The sequence below is a fragment of the Perissodus microlepis genome, chromosome 23 (genome assembly GCF_051167445.1).
Source record: "Perissodus microlepis isolate ML-2025 ecotype Zambia chromosome 23, ASM5116744v1, whole genome shotgun sequence".
NCBI lineage: Eukaryota > Metazoa > Chordata > Actinopteri > Cichliformes > Cichlidae > Perissodus > Perissodus microlepis.
The window spans coordinates 23,907,870-23,929,410 of NC_140482.1; the positions used below are offsets into that span (position 1 = coordinate 23,907,870).

A 21,541-nucleotide genomic window follows, 5' to 3' on the forward strand; every position below is an offset into this window, starting at 1 on the left:
GGGCAGTGAATGGTCCATTTCATCCTCATAAATATGAGGCTGTTGGTATCAGTGTTGTTGAGGAGCCATCAGTACAATTATAACACAATATTAATATAAAATAATTTGATAATTTAAACACCAATGAAAGAATGACTAAAGCAACATCATGTAGTTTGTTCATTTATTTATTTGTTTAGTTTTAATAACACAAAGAAAGCTCCCTGACAAAATGGGAACACATAAACAAAGTTCCTTCAGAGATGGTGGAAATGATCATGTAATGTTGTCTTCACAAGTAAGCGAACAAGAAGAGATTAAAAACATCTAATCAGTGAAAGAAAATCCATAAATCAGTAAATAAAAAAACGAAAACATGTAAAACATGAACAGCTTGAAGTGTTATGCAAACACAGACAGAAAGAGTTCGACTTACAGGTTTGTATGTGATATTTACTCAAAATAAGTCTAAGGTTAACGGTGCATGAATATATTTAGCATTAGGGTTCTCCTTCAAAATTAAATGAGATATTAGTTTTGTTGGAGCTTCATAAAACAAAAAAGTTTCACTGTAATGAAACATTTAAGACTTGGTTTTTTATTTGGACACTGAACAGGCTCATGATAAAACAAAACTAAAGTCCAGAGAAACAAAATAATGTGAAAATGTTTTTTAACAGTTTGTTAATTCATCATTTAAGGCACTGCAGCTCAGTGATTCCTCCTTGATATCACAGTTGGTCACCTCTGTTTCAGAGAAATACAACATACTGATATTTACTGTGAAGCTTTGAGTGGAAAAAGACAGAACAACAACATGTAGGTCCTGGAATAATCGTAGCTTCCATCTTTAAAGGACTGAAGGGGAAGATGTTTACAAGGAAAGGAAAGAGCAGTTTATTAATCTTTTATCGGTGGAGTACCCTCCAGGTCATTGTGAAAATTAAATCCTGTTGAATTGTACTGTATTTATTTTACTTGACAGCCAGTTATTAACTATACACAGACTTTGATCTAACTGTTGTGCTACATTAAAATATATTGCACTAAATTATAATGAATGTGGAATTTTATGATATTCTGGACTTTTCTTGCTGTATTTTCTCTTGCTGGATGTTTAATTTGAATTGAATACCCCTACCTCATCCTAAACTGTACACAAATTCACTGAGGAAGTAGGAAACAAGACTGTAAATCCAGGATAAAGAGGTTCAGTGAATGTGGTGTTGAAGGTGTGGAGGTGGATCAGAGTGTCAGAGGAGACTCTGTAGAAGGACAGAGTGCCAGCAGGACAGTCCACATACACTGCTACTCTGTTAGAGACAGAGGAGGACGAGGAGGAGGAGATGGATGTTTTTTTATTATTGTGCCAGACAAAATAACAACCATCATCTGAACAGCTCAGACTCCAGGACTGATCATTCTCTCCAAACACACAGTGTTCTCTGTCTCCTCTCCTGTTGATTGCTCTGTAACTTACTGATATGTTAACTCCTCCTCTACACTCAACCTCCCAGTAACAACGACCAGTCAGACCATCTCTGCACAGTAGCTGAGGCCAATAATCAAATCTGTCAGGATGATCAGGATATGGCTGACCTTCCACCACACGTGTCACCTTCCTGTTGTCTTCAGACAGTTTGAGGTTTGTGTGCACTGTGTTTGTGTCGATTTCGAGTTGACAGGAATCTGACGGAGAGAACAAACACAATCCAGCTGCAGTTATTGATCCATCATCTGTTCATTGATTGACACTTTGATGATGACTCCTGACATCAGAGATGTCATGTGAGAGTTTGAAGATGGTTGAATATATGCTGCTTTGTTTTCATGAATCACATTAAAAACACACTTACATTTCCTCAGACCTAGTCTCAACCATCGGACTCCAGCAGGCTCCACCCTGAAAGGAGGAGGGGGTCAGACCAGCACAGTCTCTTTCAGCATGCACACATGGACATTACATCACTCTCATACACATATTGTTAAGTTTTTATTTTTAATTTTTAAGTTGCATTATTTAGTTCATTTAAATCAAACTGAGGTTCATTTTCTCTTTTGGAACAGTCAAACATTTTGACACATTTAAAGAAAATGTCTCTAAAGTCCCTTCCTGTGGTTGTCATGTAAGTATCTTCAATCAGACCGTTATGTTTTTTTTTTTGCTTTTATTACTTTTCTTAAATATAACCTAGTCAAATAAGTTTAGATATTGCATAAGTAATCAGATTTTCAACCTGACATTTTGGTATATTTTATTACTGATTAAATGAATCAAGAGGCCTCTCCCTACCTGAGAATTTCCAGTCTTAGCTGCTCTAATAGTTTTACTCCTGCCTCTTCTGGATGATTGTAAGTCAAGTCAAGCTCTCTCAGATGGGAGCGGTTGGCCTTCACAGCTGATACCAGAGAGGTACAACCATATTTTGTGATCAGGCATCCTGTCAGCCTGAAAAAACAACATGTGACAGATACTGTTAGAAAACAGCATGGCAGCTAAATACAAAGTGTATTCTTTATATGGCACTGTTAGGAGAAACAAAGTCGCTTTGATCTAAAATCTAACGCCACCAAGAGCAAGATCATTTGATGGTCACGAAAATGATCAATCTAAGGACAACTGAATTCCAAGAAAACCCCAAAAATCTAGTAAAAAAAAAGCAACATGCTAGTCCATTTTGTTGAAATTTCATTGCAGTAACTCAAAATGGTACTCTGTAGTGTGCGTTTGAGAGCATGTCTGACAATATCAGGTTTTAGATATTTGTTCAGGGGGATCTCCTCCCAGATCTGGACAAGGGTGTCACTGAGCTCCTGGTCAGTTTGAGGTGTAACCTAGTGACGTTGGAGGACCAAAACATAATTTCCCAGAGGTGGTTTATTGGATTTAGACCATACACCAAGAGAACCTAGTGTAGTGTCTGACAGTGGGTCCAAGTGGGTTCATTCTGATACCCAGTACAAGTCATGGTGCCGTTGTCTTGCTTGTAGAGGTCCTTGCATCCCTCAGTGAGATATCACTGACACACCACCTAAATGATCATGCTGAATGATGTTACATGCATAATGCTCTCTGTCATTTCTACAGACCCCTTTCATGCATTTTACACTTGCATAGGGAGAACTTGCCCAATCTACAAATACCAATCGGGCTTCTCATGCACACTTTGTAGGTTCCAATTTGTTAATTTCATTTCTAGCAAAGCAGCTGAAATTGATTAACAACCCCCTCTGCTACTTAACTGACCTGGATTCTGCTGTACTCGAGCAGTGAGTTGCTATGAGCCAGAGAACTGATCAGTATTAACTAGTTCATTTAGTAGGTCTGAAAGAAAATGGTACTTAGATAAAAGAGGTCAGTTTGATTTGGTGAGAAGGCAGTTTCCAGAATATTTAGGACACTTCTCAGTGTGCAAGGGACAAGCTACAAACCAGAACAGCTCTTCAGTCTCTCTTCCTATCCTCAAGAAGTAGACTGACTGAACTCAGGGGAATTGAATCCAGAGAACAATCCAACAGGAGTTGGTAAGAGTGGGTTGGGCTGGCTTAGAGTTGGTTCCAGTTGATTCAGAGTAGTCTAAACAGTTTAAGTACGGAACTTATTTGTAGATAGGAGAAAAGTGTGTCTGCCAGAGGACTCCAGGAAACATGCCTGCCACTGAAAAACATTGGTTGATACCACTCATATTCACACTCACACAGGCAGGGTAGAGAAAAGTTAGAGCAATAACGAAGAGAGAGAAAGAGAGGAGGGGGCTGTACCTGGAGGACAGGGTAACCATGAGAAGTTGTACATTTTAAAATCGCTGACCTGAGTGTTTCCAGTTTACAGTGTGGATTATCCAGTCCAGAAGACAATATGCTCATTCCAGAGTCCTTAAGGTCATTGTCACTCAGGTCCAGCTCTCTCAGAATAGAGTATGAAGCGCTGAGAACTGAGGACAGAATTTCACAGCTTCTCTTTGAGAGGTTACAGTTGCTCAATCTGATTGGAGAGTAATGAAAAAGAAAACAAACATAAACCATCTTACCTGAATTCTTGAAAATATATAATCTATGGACATTATCATCCCTCTTGCATGCCAAGTCCTTCTCAATTTACATAACTGAGAAAATGCTAATGATGAAAAATGATACTCGGTGCTGTACAAATGCAAATAGACTGGTTAAGTTCAAACTACTCCAGACTTTGCACATGTAAAAAACAAAATATGTGAATCTAAATATGCCATTGTAAAATCGAAATTATTATTTATGGAAGGGAAATTCAAACATTTGGCTGATAGGCACATAGATCTGACAAATATGATCTGACCTGAGTGTTTCCAGTTTACAGTATGGAATTTCCAATCCAGCCAACAGCAGCTTCAATCCTGAATCCTGCAGTTTATTGTTACTCACGTCTAGAGATCTCAGTTCACAGTCTTCTAATTTTAGAGAAGAGGATAGAGCTTCACAGCTTATATGTGACAGGTTGCAGCTACTGAGCCTGAAGAGACAACAATAATAAAATAGACCAAGTCATTGCAGTTCAATTCAGCTTTATTTATATAACAGCAAATCACAACAGCAATTGCCACTTTTATATTATAAGGCGAAGACCCTACAATAACACAGATAAAACAGAGAAAACCCCAACAATCATATGACTGTCTGATGCTTTCTCGAGTGGTAAGGAAAAACTTCCTCTTTTCTGTGGTTTTTTTTTAAAGGAAAAAATCCCTTTTAACAGGAAGAAACCTCAGGGAGAACCAGCTAGAGATTGATAATAACAAATTATTAAATGCAGAGTGGTGTATAAAAACATGGTACATGAAAAGGGTTGAAAGAAGGAGAAACACTCTGTGCATCATGGGAATCCCCTGCCAGCCTAGACCTATTGCAGTGTAACTAAGGGAGGACTCAGGGTCACGTGATCCAGCCCTAATTATATCCTTTGTGAAAAAGGAAAGTCTTAAACCTAATCTTAGAAGTAGAGATAGTGAACTATTTCTACTTCCAAACTGTTAGCTGGTTCCACAGAAGAGGGGCCTGAAATCTAAAGGCTCTGCCTCCCATTTTACTTTTAAACACTTTTTACACAAGTAAGCCTGCAGTCTGAGAGCAAAGAGCTCTAATGGGGTGATATGGTACTATTAAGAGAAGATGGGCCTTAATTATACAAGACCTTGTATGTGATTATAAAGATTTTAAATTTGATTCTGGATTCACCAGAGAGCCAATGAAGAGACTCCAATATCAGAGAAACATGCTCTCTCTTTCTAGTTCCTGTTAGTACCCCTACAGCATTTTGGATCAACTGAAGGCTTTTCAGGGAATTTATAAGCAAACCTGATAATAACAAATACAATTTTGTGTTCTGTTAAAGACAGGCATGTGTTTAAAAATAATTGATGATTTCATGATAACTTACAGAGCGTTTTTGGAGGCTTTGACCACTGGCAGCAGCTGCAGAAGAGCCTCCTCTGAATCAGAGTATTTCTTCAGGTCAAACACATCCATATCTTTTTTGGATGACAGTAAGATGAAAACCAGAGCTGACCACTGAGCAGGAGACAGTTTATCAGTGGAGATACTTCCTGAACTCAGGGACTGTTTGATTTCCTCCACTAGAGAATGATCATTCAGTTCATTAAGACAGTGGAACAGGTTGATGCTTTTCTCTGTAGATAGATTCTCATTGAGTTTTTTCTTGATATATGTTTTCTGGATGAACTGTGAACTACTTCTCAGCCGTGTAAGCAGGGATGCTAGTAGAGTCTGATTGGTCTGTGAACTTCTTCCGGTCGTTGTCAGCAGGCCTTGTAGGAGGGTCTGATTGGTTGGCATTGAAAGACCCACAAGGAATCGGAGGAACAAGTCCAGGTGTCCATTTGGACTCTCTAAGGCCTTATCCACAGCACTCTGGTAGAAATGTGTTTTATCAGACCTACTGGAGATTGTTTGTGCTTCTTCCAGCAAATTGACATCAGAGTTGATGAAGGTCAGACTGACATGAAGAGCAGCCAGAAACTCCTGAACACTCAGATGGACAAAGCAGAACACCTTGTCCTGGTACAGTCCTCTCTCCTCTTTAAAGATCTGTGTGAACACTCCTGAGTACACTGAGGCTGCTCTGATATTGATGCCACACTCTATCAGGTCTGATTCATAGAAGATCAGGTTTCCTTTCTGCAGCTGATGAAAAGCCAGTTTTCCCAGAGACTCAACCATCTTCCTGCTCTCTGGACTCCAGTGTGGATCTGTCTCCGCTCCTTCATCATACTTGACCTTCTTCACTTTGGCCTGAACCACCAGGAAGTGGATGTACATCTCAGTCAGGGTGTTGGGTAGCTTTCTCACCTCTGTGGTTCTCAACATTTCCTCCAGAACTGTAGCAGTGATCCAGCAGAAGACTGGGATGTGGCACATGATGTGGAGGCTTCGGGATGTCTTGATGTGGGAGATGACCCTGCTGCCCTGCTTCTCATCTCTGAATCTCTTCCTGAAGTACTCCTCCTTCTGTGGGTCAGTGAACCCTCTGATCTCTGTCACCATGTCAACACACTGAGGAGGGATCTGATTGGCTGCTGCAGGTCGTGTTGTTATCCAGAGATGAGCAGAGGGAAGCAGGTTCCCTCTGATGAGATTTGTGAGCAGGACATCCACTGATGTGGACACTGCAACATCAGTCAGAATCATATTGTTGTTGAAATCCAGAGGAAGTCGACACTCATCCAGACCATCAAGAATGAACATAACTTGGAAGTCTTCAAATCTGCAGATTCCTGAGTCTTTAGTTGTGGTTATAAAGTGATGAACAAGTTCCACCAAGCTGAACTTTTTATCTTTCAACACATTCAGCTCTCTGAAAGTGAATGGAAATATAAACTGGATGTCCTGGTTCGCTTTGTCTTCAGCCCAGTCCAGAATGAATTTCTGAGTTAAAATTGTTTTCCCAATGCCAGCCACTCCCTTTGTCAGCACTATTCTGATTGTTTGATCTCTTCCACTTGAGGCATTAAAGAATTCTCCATGTTTGATTGTTCTTTCTGGTCTGTCTGGTTTCCTGGATGCTGTTTCAATCTGTCTAACCTCATGTTCATCATTGACCTCTGTGGTCCCTCCCTCTGTGATGTAGAGCTCTGTGTAGATCTGATTTAGACGGGTTGGGTTTCCTGCTTTAGCGATCCCCTCAAATACACACTGGAACTTCTTCTTCAGCAAAGTTTTAAGATCATGTGTACAAATTGGAGCAAACATTTCTGAAAACACATAAGAAATAACTTAAGTTATTGTACAGCAAAGAGGAAGTGATGAATATACTAGCCATCAAACACCTGGGTAGTAGACAGAGGTGTCATTACTGAACTTATGCACAAGCTTCATTTGTGTCTTCAGCTTCCAGAATCCAACCTGCAACCTTTCACTTGCTAAGTAAATGTATAAAACACTACACTAGGGAATTATTCTCTTGAACTATTAGAAAATTTCTAATTTTTCCAGCAGATAAGATCTTTAGAGAAATACTCTTACTGCTCTGCAGTTGGTCAGCCAGCTCTTCCTGCTTCATTGTCCTCAGGAAGTGTAGTGCGATCTTTAGGAAGGGTTCTCTGCTTCTCTGCTGTTCATTCACCCCAAACACGTTCTCATCCTTCTTCTGACGCTCAAATGGTTCCATGTAGTCTGGAACCAGAACTCTTTGGATCGTCTTCAGCTCATTCTTCACAAAAGTGATAATGTTTTCCTCCAGTAGCTGGAACAGAATACTCTGTGATTCACCTGATCATACTGAAATCCCGGAGCCAAAAATTGGATCAATGTTAGACACACTGTCCTTACACTAGTCTAAAAGGTGCAGCATAGAGATCACTGTGAACAAAATAGAAAATAGCAAAAGTAGTTTTTGCACATGTACTGACCATAAATATTGAATTAAGTTTTATGTGGTGATGCTGCTGGCCAGACTGATCACTGGAAACCTCTGAGCTCTCCTTGTTCACCCTGTGGGGAAATCATGAAGACTTGGCTCATGTTATGTCTCTCCACACAAAAAAACCAGAAATAAATTAAAACTACAAGAAGCGATGAAACTGACTGTGCCCATTAGATTGTGTATAAGAAAACCAACTACATCTTATTTTGCTGTGTATTGTCTGGATCCAAAATTTTAAATTTCATATGTGATTTTATCAGTTAATATTGATTTCCCGGTGCCTGGAAGTAACATTAAGCATTAGCTAATATTGGCTTGTAGATGTCTCTGGACTCAGAATACCATCTTATATGTTAAATTTGGGATAGACTGGACAAAGTACATTTAAAATATGACAGTTTAATCTGATCAAAGTTTGACAATTCGTTGTGGACATACCCTTCGATGAAAACTCAAAAGCTTTACAATTTAGCATCACCAAAGCCTTTAGATTAGGCTTGTTTATTCATTCCAATCTCTAGGAGAAGTTTGATAAATACAAGACCAGAAAATGGCAAAAATTGAACCAAAACTTGCATCTTAGATTGAAAATGACTGACTTCCTGTTATGTTTAGAATAGCTGTCAATAGATAAAAAAATTAACTAATTAATCTCACAATTTTCTGTAATTAATTGCGATTAATCACAATTACTTGATCAATAGCCTGGCTGCAATTACACTTTTCAACTTTATATTTAAGTTTGTAACTGACATTTATGCAATATAAAGAAGTAAATGGAGAATAAACACAAAGAATGTATGCTGCAATTCAAAGAGAATTTAAATAGTTTTCTTCTGTCTTTTAGCACAGTTTCTCTCCTGTGAAATACAACTTTTTAAAAAACATATATAGTAATAGTATACACTAATATATAATATATATTAGTGCTCTCAAACAATCACAGTTTTTAATCAGATTTATCACAGGGTTACTGTGGATTCATTTTGATTAATCACAATTAAATCTCATTCATTTTTAATCTATATTAATTGCATTTCATTTTCCATGAGCAAAAAAAGCAACATCCCCAGCTAAGGTATGCTTCGCGTCAATGTGATATTTTAAGCTGGAAGTGCTTCGGTGAAAAGATAATTCCTTCCAGCACTATGTGCATAATACTTTATGTTGGTCGACTCTTCCGTCTGGTTATTTTTTTAATACTCAAATTTCCCATCGAGAGGGCCAATGTGTGTTTATCATCTTCCATATTGAGTTGATTGGTTCAGCTGCCCGTCACTACCAGATCAACTGCCCATTTGCACATGTACAAAGGTAACTCTACATGGGCAAACTGTCTGAAATGCGTTGACAGAAAAATTTCAGGGATTTTGAGGCATTCTGCACTCCAGATGCGTTAATAGCATTAAATTTTTTTATCGCGTTAATCGTGATGACAGCTTAATCTGCGTTAATGCGTTCATTTTGACTGCACTAGTTTAGAGTATTGATCAAAAAGGTTTTTTTTTCTTGAGCTATTACATCAGGCTATCAAATTTCATATATGTAGATGAAACAGTTTCGTGGATGCCTCATTGAGATTCTGTAGGTGGTGCTGTAAACCCAATTTAGCATCTCCACCATTAGGACCAATTATCACAAAAGCTTCATCATGTCAGAGGTTTTAAGTTATGATTTTTTAAAGCTTTCCTAACTTCTTAACAACAACTTCCTGTTTCATTGGGGAGTCATTATGCCACCAGGGCAATGAAAAGTTTTAACTTTCATCATTAATTTATTTAGACCACTATTGGGGTGGTTGTGATCAACTTGTGAAAACCCCCCCTAAATATTCCTAGCACTCTAACTATCGATCAGTATTGGCCAGTGTTGGGGAGTAACGGAATACATGCACCGCTGTTACGTATTTAAAATACAAAATATGAGTAATTGTATTCTGTTACAGTTACCGTTACTTTGTTGAAATAAATGGATTACACGGCGGTCTTTTCCTGTTTCATATATTAGGCTATGCTCTCTCTATTTTTGGTAATTCCACCCTGGTGGAAACCTAAACAAAACGCGCATTAAGAGGCTCTAATGCCTGTGTCCCAATCTCGCGGCCCATGTTACCTCTACTTGCAGCCTGCATAGTGACGTGAAGAAATACTAAAAATACTACTAATAAACGGAGCACATGCAGTGTGATCTTTGCAATGTCAGTGCTTGGGCCTTGATGACACATAAGTATCCTGTTTATCTTGCTATCATGTCAAAATGTGAGGCTGCTTTGGGGCTTGATGTCTATTTCTTCTCTAGTTCTTGTGTTGACACTTTTAGAAGATGAGACCAGGTAAGAGAATACACACTTTATGTATTTAAAAAAATGTGATAAGGACAGCTCACATTAAATCTGCCCACACAGAGACTTGAGCCAAAGGTCCATGAAGTGATGTGTGGAAATGAGCACTGAGTCATATCATTGTGGTAGTAAAGGTTTAGTTGTCCTGATGATGCCATTGAGAACCACCAACAGAGTCTAGAGCTGTTTGAAGACTTCAGCTCAGTTTGGTTTATTGACAAATACCTCATACATCATAAAGCTTTCACATGCTTCCCATGCCATGTTTCTGGAAAAAAAAAACCTCACTCAAGACTTCATACTACATTTGATTATAGATACGTGAAAAGCTGATCTGGCATTAACCCTGTTTGAAAGTTTACTGAAAAAAATAAACATATATACAGATTACCTTTCCACAGCAGAGTATTGTCCTTTAAAATCAGCACCAATACTCTTTGACCAGTCACTCTTTAAGGATACACAGCTGGGTTCAGCTCCAGGTTGGTTCCTGTGAATAATGATGGAGCAGTGATGTGAGTGCTGAGCTGTGACATGGAGAAGAGTCGTGGACAGTTAGAGATGGTCATCTCACCTCTGAGCTTTGGTCTGGCTCTCATGTTCCCCACACAGAGTGGTTTTAGAGGGAGGGACCCCCTCCTCTCTGTCCTCACACTGATCCATGCTGCTGAATTCACATCCACACCAGCTCACACACACTTTCTACCTTCACCTGCAGAGGAAACACAAATCATTCGTGTGCACATCAACTGAAATTCTCCCTCTGCATTGTATGTTGTCCAAACACTGAGATGAACCAGAAAACCAGCAGTGTCAGCTGAATGCAGTCAGACAGCAGTGTGAGGCAGAGGAAGCTGCTATCAGCTGCTCTACTTCTACTATCAGTCCACTAGATGGCGCCATGAAGCACACGCGATGCTTTCACTGACACACACTGATTCACTGTGACTGGAAGTTTTATTCAATTAATGTTCAATTAAAAACAGAAACAAACAAACACATGACCTCAGATCTCTGCCTCAGATTCTCTTCTTAATAAGAAAAATGACTTTTCACTCACTAAAACTCAACTAACAAAAGAAAAGCAACCTGTTGTTTTAGTTTGTTTTGTGAACCTTTTATTTTTGTTTCCAGAGATATTTCATCAAAAGGAAACATACACCGAACATAGCTTGATGATGCACATTAACTATAGAGGGAAATAATCCTCATAGAGGTCACAAATTTGTATCATATGATCTACAAACCTGAACTATTCAAAAATTCATACACAGATTTTTTTGTGATTTTAAGCAGTCACAACATGTCTCACAACACAACATGTCTCACAACACAACATGTCTCAGTCCATGCACACTGCAATTTCAACATTAGATACTGAAGGCTACATTAGAACTGGACTCAGTACTGCTAATACACACACACACACACACACACACACACACACACACACACACACACACACACACACACACATTTTTAAGGTTAACCTATCTGATATCTGATAATTTTGATAATATCTGATTATTTTCTCTTTCAAAAAGATTCTTAAACCTATAATGTTAGCAAGGAAAACATTACAGGCTTCCGTTACCTTAACACAGAGCTTCACATGAAGAAAATCATCTGGGACACCAAGTTCAGGAACGTGAAGTGAAACTTTTAAAAGGAAGGAAATGCTTTCTGTAAAGTTCTAAATGAGCAACATCCGAAGCCCACTCACATGCCCTCTGTACTGGAATCAGAATCTGGAGATGAGGGGGATGACCCACTGATGTACTTTACCAACTCTCCAGTTGTTCAGCCAGTGCAATGGATTCACTCTTAAGGCTGTCCTAGTGTAAATGCCTGTACGATGCCTATAGGACATTCCGGACACACTAGGAGAGCTGACAGGGTGGTAGAAGGGCATTAACCCAGCTGCAGGATTGGTACTTGGACCTTTGTGCAAAGAGGAACAGAAGTTACACTCTGAGATCCTTCAAAATGACCTCCAGCAGGCTGTTTATGTTTCTGACCAAACTGTTAAAAACAGAGTCCATGAGGGTAAAACGAGCACGAAAAATGTTATTACATAAGTGCCAATGAATATCTGCACCCATTACATTTTTCTTCACGCATGTGAGTCTTGACATAAATATAATGTCATACCACTGTCTCTCCACCTCATATCAATCCATCTTTCAGCTTCCTGCCAGGCTCATGCTGACTGATTTTCATCATTTATATACCTGTCAGACAATTTTTCCACTCAATTTCAATGGTTTCTGTGTGTTTGTGTGTTTGTAGCAAAGAAACTTAACAGGCACAAAGGGTAGTGGCAGGGCTAGAATTAAACGTGTCTTTATTAAAGTCAAAAACTAAAAATCAAGTCCTCCCAAATCCAGGAAACCTTTAACTTTAAGTAATTACACAATGAAACACAATGTACACAGTGAAACACACAGCTCCAAACATAAACTACTTCACTTCTTTACATATTTAGGTAGCTGATAACAATTTAATTTAACTCCCAGAAATGTTTAATATCTACTAATACAGATTTTAGCAGGATAATATTGTGACTTCAAGAAATCACTGTTAGTATCAGTACAATTACAAAAAGTAGAATGAAAAACAGTTCTGTCATCTGCGTTCATTAAACTGACTTCATGTAATTCATCTTCCCACTAACAGAGTGCAAGAAATGACCATCAATAAAGAGTTAAATGAGATGTTAGTTACATCAGACCTTTTCACATTTATCTGATTAATATTAGAAGTTATTGTTTCTTTCATTAGATTATTTTTAAAAGCAGTAATTTTTATAGAATGGCAGAGACATGAGTGGTCATGAATGATGAATATCTTCAATTGAGTTAGAATTGTTGAATGTCCATTTATTTAGTCATGGAACATCCACACAGGCTGGTTGTCATTATTTGGGAGAAAATAAAAACAAAACCCAAAATGTCCTCTTATTGTGAAAATCTCCCTTAATTCCTGTCCTGCTTCAATAACAGTAATAATATGTGGAGAAGTTGAAAATGATTTTTTTTTTTTTTAAAGAAATAGCAAACAACAACGACAACAACAACAATGAATGAGCTCAGGCTTGTCTAAGATGCAGAGGAGCTGGTTCTTGACTGAGATTCATAAAAAACGCTACATAATAATATTCACTGTGAAGGTTTGAGTGAAAAAAAGACAAAACAAAATCTGCTTCATGAAATAATCCCAGCTTCCATCTTAAAAGGACCGAAAAAACAAAGAAGTTGACAAAGAGTCATTGTTTAAAACTTAATTTATCCATGCGTCTGAAAACATGTTTCTGATTGATATACTACACCAATCAGATGAATATCCAGGTGTGCTAAACTTCACACAGACTGACTGATGAACCAGGAGACCAGAGTGTAAATCCAGGATAAAGATGTTCAGTGAGTGTGGTGTTGAAGGTGTGGAGGTGGATCAGAGTGTCAGAGGAGACTCTGTAGAAGGACAGCGTGCCAGCAGGACAGTCCACATACACTGCTACTGTGTTAGAGACAGAGGAGGAGGAGATGGACATTTCTGTTTTACTGTGACATACAGAACGAGGAGCATCATCAGAGAAGAGCAGACTCCAGGACTGGTCATTAACTCCAAAAACATATTCAAAATCATCTTGTATCCTTCCAGCTTTGTAAATCACTGCTACATTAACGGTTCCTCTACACTTGACCTCCCAGTAACAACGACCAGTCAGATCATTTCTACAGAGCAGCTGATGATAGAAGTAAAATCTGTCTGGATGATCAGGATATGATTGAACCTCCTCCACATGTGCCACCTTCCTGCTGTTGTCAGACAGTTTGAGGTTTTTGTGCACTGTGTTTGTGTCAATTGTGAGTTGACAGGAATCTGATGGAGAGAACAAACACAATCCAGCTGCAGTTATTGATCCATCATCTGTTCATTGATTGACACTTTGATAACTACTAACATCAGAGAAATGAATGACTGATGAAAATGTTTCAGTGTTTTTTGTGTTCATTAATCATATTAAAAACACACTTACACTTCCTCAGACCTGGTCTCAACCATTGGACTCCAGCAGGCTCCACCCTGAAAGGAAGAGGGGGGGGGGGGGGGGGGGGGGGGTCAGACCAGCACAGTCTATGTGCATGCTGAACATGCATTTAGTGTGTGTATGAACAATGTATGTTCATACACACAAGGACATTACATTGTTCTAATATGCATACTAGTCCCTGTTAGCTCACAGATTATCCCTGTAGAGGATTTCTGGACTGACTTAGCAAGAAAACAGTAAGACTGGAAGGTTCATCCAGGAGAATGAACTTCTGTTGGACTCCCTGGCTGCAGAGGCCTCTTGCAATCTGGACAACCCTATGCTTCCATATCTTGGTGCCCCAGCAAACACAGATTTGGTTACCTCCATTCACGAGGAGGATCAATTAACCAAGCTTGAACCCAGGCCAAAGTGAGCTGAAGACCATCAGCTATGTGTCTCACCAGTTAATGTCCTGGGTATTTCACCAATAGGTTGAGAAGCAAAGAATCCACAAGATTTTGCCCATAGGAGGTGACAACTCTCCCCACTGGTGACTGATTTGGTCCCCCACATGTTGTCCATCGGAACGAGCTGCCCAATGGCTTGAGGTCTATTACAAATATCTCAAAACCCTTTTTAATCTCACAGGCTTACAATTAATAAGTGTGTGTATCTAAACTACAGTTTAAAAGGTCATAGTTTTTTTTAAATTCTATGGCAAGCACCTTAATTTAAAATTCATTTAAGTGTGAAATATAAATCAAACTCACATTGACATTTGTTGTTATTGCTAAACTTGACAAGTTTAAATGAATAGTCATAACACACACACGCATGAAACAGGAAATAAGTGAAGCACTTTCTGCTCTATTAGACATTCTTCCCCATACCTGAGAGCTTCCAGCCTCCACTGTGGATCATTCTGTAATGCTGATAGCATCCTCGTGCCAGAGTCACCTGGATGATTGTAGCTTAGGTTCAGCTCTTTCAAATGGGAGGGATTGGAGCTCAGAGCTGAGGCCAGATAAGTACAGCCTTGCTCTGTGATCAGGCAGCCCGACAGACTATAGACACAAAACAACAATCTATCTGTGAATACTTCACTCAAGATTTGCTTTCATTGGTTTGCGTTTGTTTTTCACATACAATGTCATACATCCTTTCAATCTCCAATTCAATTTAGCTTGATTTAGAACATGACAATCCTCATAGATGACAACAGTTCTCAAGTAAGGCCTAACAATATTAGAAAGTTAATTCCAGCAACTGGATGAGCCCCAGAGAAAAGCTCTTGGTGATTTAACATGCCAGTGTCTCTGGGCCAGCTGTCCAATTTCAAACTACATACTTTGAAGCAGACCTTTAGAAATGCAGTTTCAAACAAGAGATATACAGGCATCGTACAAATAAAATCTATGTGGTACTTTGGACTGAAAGTAACTAACAATAATTTGTCCTAAAGTGGTATATTAAGGAACCTTCAGGGTTAGATACCTTTAACAAATCATATCTTAATATGCTTCTTTTGGCTGCTCTCTCAAGTGGTCACCACAGCAGATGAACCTACATATTTATTTTGGCAAAGATTTTTTTATAATGGAGTTCTAAATGAGTTTGCAGTTTATCCACTGATAAAACTCAGCTTTTAAATTGTTGTGGGTGAAAAAGTCTAAAGCCTGACCTGAGAGTTTCTAGTTTACAGCGTGGATTTTTCACTCCAACAGACAGCAGCTTCACTCCTGAATCCTTCAGGTCATTGTTGCTCAGGTCCAGCTCTCTCACACTGTTGGACTGGGAGCTGAAAACTAAAGACAGAGCTTCACAGCTTTTCTCTGAGAGCTGACAGTCATTCAGTCTGAAAAAAAAAATCAAATTAAATCACCTTTAATGTTGAATCTGCACAATTAAATGGAAAAACAAAACAATAAATACTGAGGACAAATGTGAAACACTTCAAATTTGCTTAGCAAAAACGAATGAAAACCAATGCGGAACTGGTAGATTTAGTTGTACTAGGTTGACCAGTATCCAACTAGACAGGTCTGTAGTGCCATTTGTGACTTTCCAAATTTTAGTATGTATGATGTATGGAGGTAATCGTACACTGAAGTAGCTCAGACAAGCAACAATGCACCCATTCATTTAGCTGATAGCTTCATTTAGGAGCTTTTGCAGAAGTGACGGTAGGAGCAATGTTTAGCAATCATTGTGTGAGCTGAATGAAAATGTTGTGCTGAAAGTTTGCTGTGTTTTAAATGTTTGGTAACTTAAAAATTAGTATAACAATCAGCATGTGCAGGGAGCACATGGGGCAGGACTGAAAGAAGATGAGTGGAGGAAGGATGATCGCAGACGACATGGCAAATAAGAGAGATGATGTGTAAGTAATTTTTCCAGGAAGACTACAGCCTATACACTCAAAGGATATTCAACTGTAACTGCAGCATAAACAGGGAAGGAGGGGATGAATGGACTTGAGAAAAATATAGCATGCCAGTGAAATTTATAGTTCTCACAAAATAGAAAACCTGTCAGATAAGAGGAAATAGAGGAAAAAGTGAAACAGCGATGCTGGAGGCAGTCATGAATCATTGAGTGAGATGTTACTCAGATCTCACATGGAATGACCAAAGGAGTATGATTCAGTTTGACGGCAGCTGCAAAGGATGTTCAGCCGTGGGTGGGGCACTTCTGTATGGAGATGGCATGTTTCTTTGGTTCTTGCTTCCTCTGGAAGCTCCAGTTTACATCAAAGAAGTGAACGTTGCCTAACTGCACCCAAACTCTCAAAACAGTTTAAATTTCTGGTTTAACAGTTTTCTTTTTGTTTTCTATTTTCTCTCTCTCTCTCTCTCTCTCTCTCTCTCTCGCTGTGTGTGCGTGTGTGTGTGTGTAGATGTGTGTTTATCACAATAGTATCAAATAAATGCTGAAACCTAACCTCTGCAGTGTTACGGTTTACTGTCGTAGAACAGTTAACAAATTAACTTTAATTATTTAACTTCTGAATACAAATTGCGCCAAAGATAGAAAGTGATGCCAACACCAGTGATGCACCAGTGAAAAAAATAAATCACTGACTCAAATTTATTTTAAAACTTAAGGTATGAACACACACTCACTTACATGACTTTTTTGGAGGCTTTGACCACAGGCAGCAGCCTCAGAAGAGCTTCCTCTGAAGCAGAGTATTTCTTCAGGTCAAAAACATCCAGATAATTTTCTGATGACAGTAAGATGAAGACTAGAGCTGACCACTGAGCAGGAGACAGTTCATCTGTAGAGAGACTTCCTGAACTCAGGGACTGCTGGATCTCAACCACTAGAGAACAATCATTCAGTTCATTCAAACAGTGAAACAGGTTGAGGCTTTTCTCTGTGGACAGGTTCTCATTGAGCTTCTTCTTGATGTACTGAACTGTTTCCTGATTGGTCTGTGAGCTACTTCCTGTCTGTGTCAGCAGGCCTCGTAGGAGAGTCTGATTTGTCTGAAGTGAAAGACCCAGGAGGAAACGAAGAAACAAGTCCAGGTGTCCATTTGGACTCTGTAAGGCCTTGTTTACAGCACACTGGTAGAAGACTTTTTGCTTGTGTTTAATTCCAAACAGTTTAAATGACCAAGATTTCTTTTCTTCCAGCAGATTTACTCCGGAGTTGATGAAGGTCAGATGGACATGAAGAGCAGCCAGAAACTCCTGAACACTCAGATGGACAAAGCAGAACACCTTGTCCTGGTACAGTCCTCTCTCCTCTTTAAAGATCTGTGTGAACACTCCTGAGTACACTGAGGCTGCACTGATATCGATGCCACACTCTGTCAGGTCTGATTCATAGAAGATCAGATTTCTTTTCTGTAGCTGATCAAAAGCCAGTTTTCCCAGAGCCTCAACCATCTTCCTGCTGTCTGGACTCCAGGGTGGATCTGTCTCCGATCCTTCATCCTTGACCTTCTTCAATTGGACTTGCACCATCATGAAGTGGATGTATAGCTCTGTGAGGCTTTTAGGCAGATCACTGCTCTCATTATTTATTGTAAGAGAATCCAGAACTGTAGCAGTGATCCAGCAGAAAACTGGGATGCGGCACATGATGTGGAGGTTTTCTGATAACAAGATGTGGGAAATTATAATACTGGCCTGCTCCTCATCTCTGAATCTCTTCCAGAAATATTCATCCTTCTGTCGGTCATTGAACCCCCTGATCTCTGTCACTATGTCAACAAACTGAGCAGGGATCTGATTGGCTGCTGCAGGTCGTGTGGTTATCCAGACATGGGCAGAGGGAAGTAAATGGCCCTTAACTAGGTTTATCAGCAGCAAATGAACTGAGGTGGCCTCTCTAGGGTCAGTCAGGATCTTGGTGTTGTTGAAGTCCAGAGGAAGTCGACACTCATCCAGACCATCAAAGATGAACACAACCTGGAAGTCTTCAAAGCTGCAGATTCCTGATTCTTTGGTTTCAGTAAAGAAGTGATGAACAAGTTCCACCAAGCTGAAAGTTTTCTCTTTCAAAAGATTCAGCTCTCTGAAAGTGAACAGAAATATGAACTGGATGTCCTGGTTGGCTTTGTCTTCAGCCCAGTCAAGAGTGTATTTTTGTGTTAAGACTGTTTTCCCAATGCCAGCCACTCCCTTTGTCAGCACTGTTCTGATTGGTTCTTCTCTTCCAGGTGAGCCTTTAAAGATCTTGTCTTGTCTGACTGTTTTTTCTTGCCTGTCTGATTTCCTGGATGCCATTTCAATTTGTCTGAGCTCATGTTCATCAGTGACCTCTGCAGTCCCTCCCTCTATGATGTACAGATCTGTGTATATCAGATTCAGAAGGGTTGGGCTTTCTCCTTTGGTGCTCGCCTCAAATGCACACCGGAGCTCCCTCTTTAGTTTAGATTTGAGTTCTGACTCACACTTTAGAGGACCATCTGAATGACAAAACAACATTATAAGATTATTTGACAACTTGTAGTCAATTGTTGACCTTCCAAAACATTTCTTTAATTCACTGGGAATCTGTGAGTCAATTAAGAAAGTATTCAGATCTCTTATTTTTATGCCGTAAATTCATTTTAAATGAATTAAAAAACATCGACACACAGAAACAGTGTCTCATCAGATCCAAGAACCCTTTTCCTCTCTGAAGTATTACTGCTGGTTAACAACCTATCTGAAGCGTATCTGACTCAAAGGAGTTTAAAAGATTCATTGGTAGAAATTGTGAGGTGGCCCTTCCAGCAAGTTCTCTTTGAAAACAACAAGAGCTCTCATCGATCAGTGTATACATGTTTCTGTGTTAATGACAACTCCTCAGACAAACTATTGATATCCTACCTGTTGGTGAAGCCTCTTGAGTTGAATTGTCCATCTGTTTATACTCAGTAGGTTTCTCCATTCTTAATCTATAAAAAAAGAGAGAAAACATGAAGCACATTAAGTACTGGAGATGTTTTGGCATAATGCATAGTTACATATTTGAAAAAGCCTACACACAGCATATCAGCACAAAAAGCTAATACCAACTATCAGTCACAGTGGTGGAGGGGTGATGGTGTGTGCTTGTTTTGGCCACCTTGAAGTCACTGAATCAAAGTCAAAGTCCAATTCTCAACCTGACCGAGAAGAGAGCTGTGCACAAACAAGTGTCCACAAACATCAATAAACTGAATAAACACTGTAAAGAAGAATTGGCAGAAAATACATAAAATATTTACTTTAAGTTATTACTGCTTAACGTTTTTCTATAAGTTGAAGCATAGGATGTAGTTTTTCACACACTGTGTCTGCATTTTGCCTTATATGACATAACATGTCATTTGATTTTTATCTCCAGTTGTTTTTATCTGGCACATTTCATAACAAGGTTATTATTTTATTTCATGTGAAGAATAATGACCAACATTATGAAATAAATACCTATGTCATGCAGAATTACTGCATAAATACATGTCATACCAGAGTAATAAACACAGTAGTATCATCAAAATACTATGCACACCAAGAAAAGAAGTCAAATTTAATATTTTAGAAATATGTCAACATCTGATTTCAACTTAGATAATCAAAGTATGATTATATTTAAAATATATTAATTTTAAGTATTATAATTAATTATCTTAAAATGGTTTGGATAATTTTAGACAGAGGTTAAAAATATCCACTTTTGGTTGGTCAAACCCGGTTTGGCTGTGTAACAAATGCACCACATGTTGCAACAACTGCTCCAAGTATTGGCACAAACTGTTAAAATTACTTCCTCTTGGAGGAGAGCCAACAGTATTTATTTCGAGTAAGAGGTCTGCATATTGAAACTATATCTGCAGGAGATAACAAATGATCATTTACAAAGCTCAACCTGTCCTCCATCTACCTTTTCTTCTGTGTTTCTACAACAGGCTGACTGATTCAGTCATCCATTCAGATCCAACACAGCTTAAGAATTATAGGCCTATCTCTAAACTCCCATTACTGTCAAAAATTCTGGAAAAAGCAGTTGCTGATCAACTTACTGCTTTTTTAGAAAAACATAAAATTTATGACAAATTTCAGTCTGGTTTCCGTAAGTGTCACTCAACAGAAACCGCATTAATTAAGGTCTCTAGTGACATTATGATGTCAGCTGACTCCGGAGCATCCACAGTCATGGTTTTGCTGGACTTAACATCTGCCTTTGACACCGTTGACCATACCATCCTGATTAACAGGCTCCGGGACATAGTCACTGTCAGTGTGTCCGGTCTTGCGCTGGAGTGGTTTCAGTCATACCTTTCCAACAGATCTTTTAGTGTCTTTGCAAATCAGTTTATGTCACACTCTAAGGACCTGACATGAAGGGTCCCACAGGGTTCAGTTCTGGGACCGATTCTTTTTCTCCTGTACATGTTACTCCTAGGACTTATAATTAGGCAGTTCCCTAATTTGTCTTATCTACTGCTCTTTTAAGCCAATGGAAGTCCATAAAATGTCCTTTTTTCATAAAATGTTTAGCTTCCATTAAACAGTATCTTGGAGAAAACTACTTGCAGTTGAACTCTAAACTCTAGAAACATTAATTATTGCCCCTGAAAGCCAGATATCTATAATCAAAAAGCATCTTGGTTCTCTTGGATCATCTGTTCACCTGAGCCTCAGGTATCTCGGTGTTGTTTTTGATTCTGCCATGTCTCTAGAGCAACACTCTAGATTAATTAGTAACTGCCTTTTTCAGCTAAGAAATATTTCCAAACTGTGAACTTTTTTTTGTCTAAATCAGAGTTAGAAATGATTACCCATGCTTTTAT

At 39.0% G+C, this 21,541-nt stretch overlaps 2 protein-coding genes across 2 annotated transcripts; both read right to left on the reverse strand.

The window, feature by feature from the left end:
• Window positions 1–175: 175 nt before the first annotated feature.
• LOC146361493 (protein NLRC3-like) lies at window positions 176–10,948 on the reverse strand. The gene is made up of 10 exons (XM_084920779.1): window positions 10,810–10,948; window positions 10,627–10,725; window positions 7,881–7,962; window positions 7,495–7,714; window positions 5,393–7,223; window positions 4,295–4,468; window positions 3,791–3,964; window positions 2,273–2,428; window positions 1,836–1,882; window positions 176–1,668 (listed from the first exon to the last, which is right to left on the reverse strand). Exons 1-10 carry the CDS (start codon window positions 10,896–10,898, stop codon window positions 1,127–1,129), a joined length of 3,414 nt encoding a protein of 1,137 aa, XP_084776905.1. The 5' UTR covers window positions 10,899–10,948; the 3' UTR covers window positions 176–1,126.
• A 1,633-nt stretch (window positions 10,949–12,581) lies between these two features.
• On the reverse strand, window positions 12,582–19,999 carry LOC146361494 (protein NLRC3-like). Its single transcript, XM_084920714.1, has 6 exons — window positions 19,596–19,999; window positions 17,398–19,189; window positions 15,953–16,126; window positions 15,162–15,335; window positions 14,275–14,321; window positions 12,582–14,117 (listed from the first exon to the last, which is right to left on the reverse strand). The coding sequence occupies exons 1-6, from the start codon at window positions 19,717–19,719 to the stop codon at window positions 13,588–13,590; spliced, it is 2,841 nt and encodes a 946-aa protein (XP_084776840.1). The 5' UTR covers window positions 19,720–19,999; the 3' UTR covers window positions 12,582–13,587.
• Between the last annotated feature and the right edge of the window lie 1,542 nt (window positions 20,000–21,541).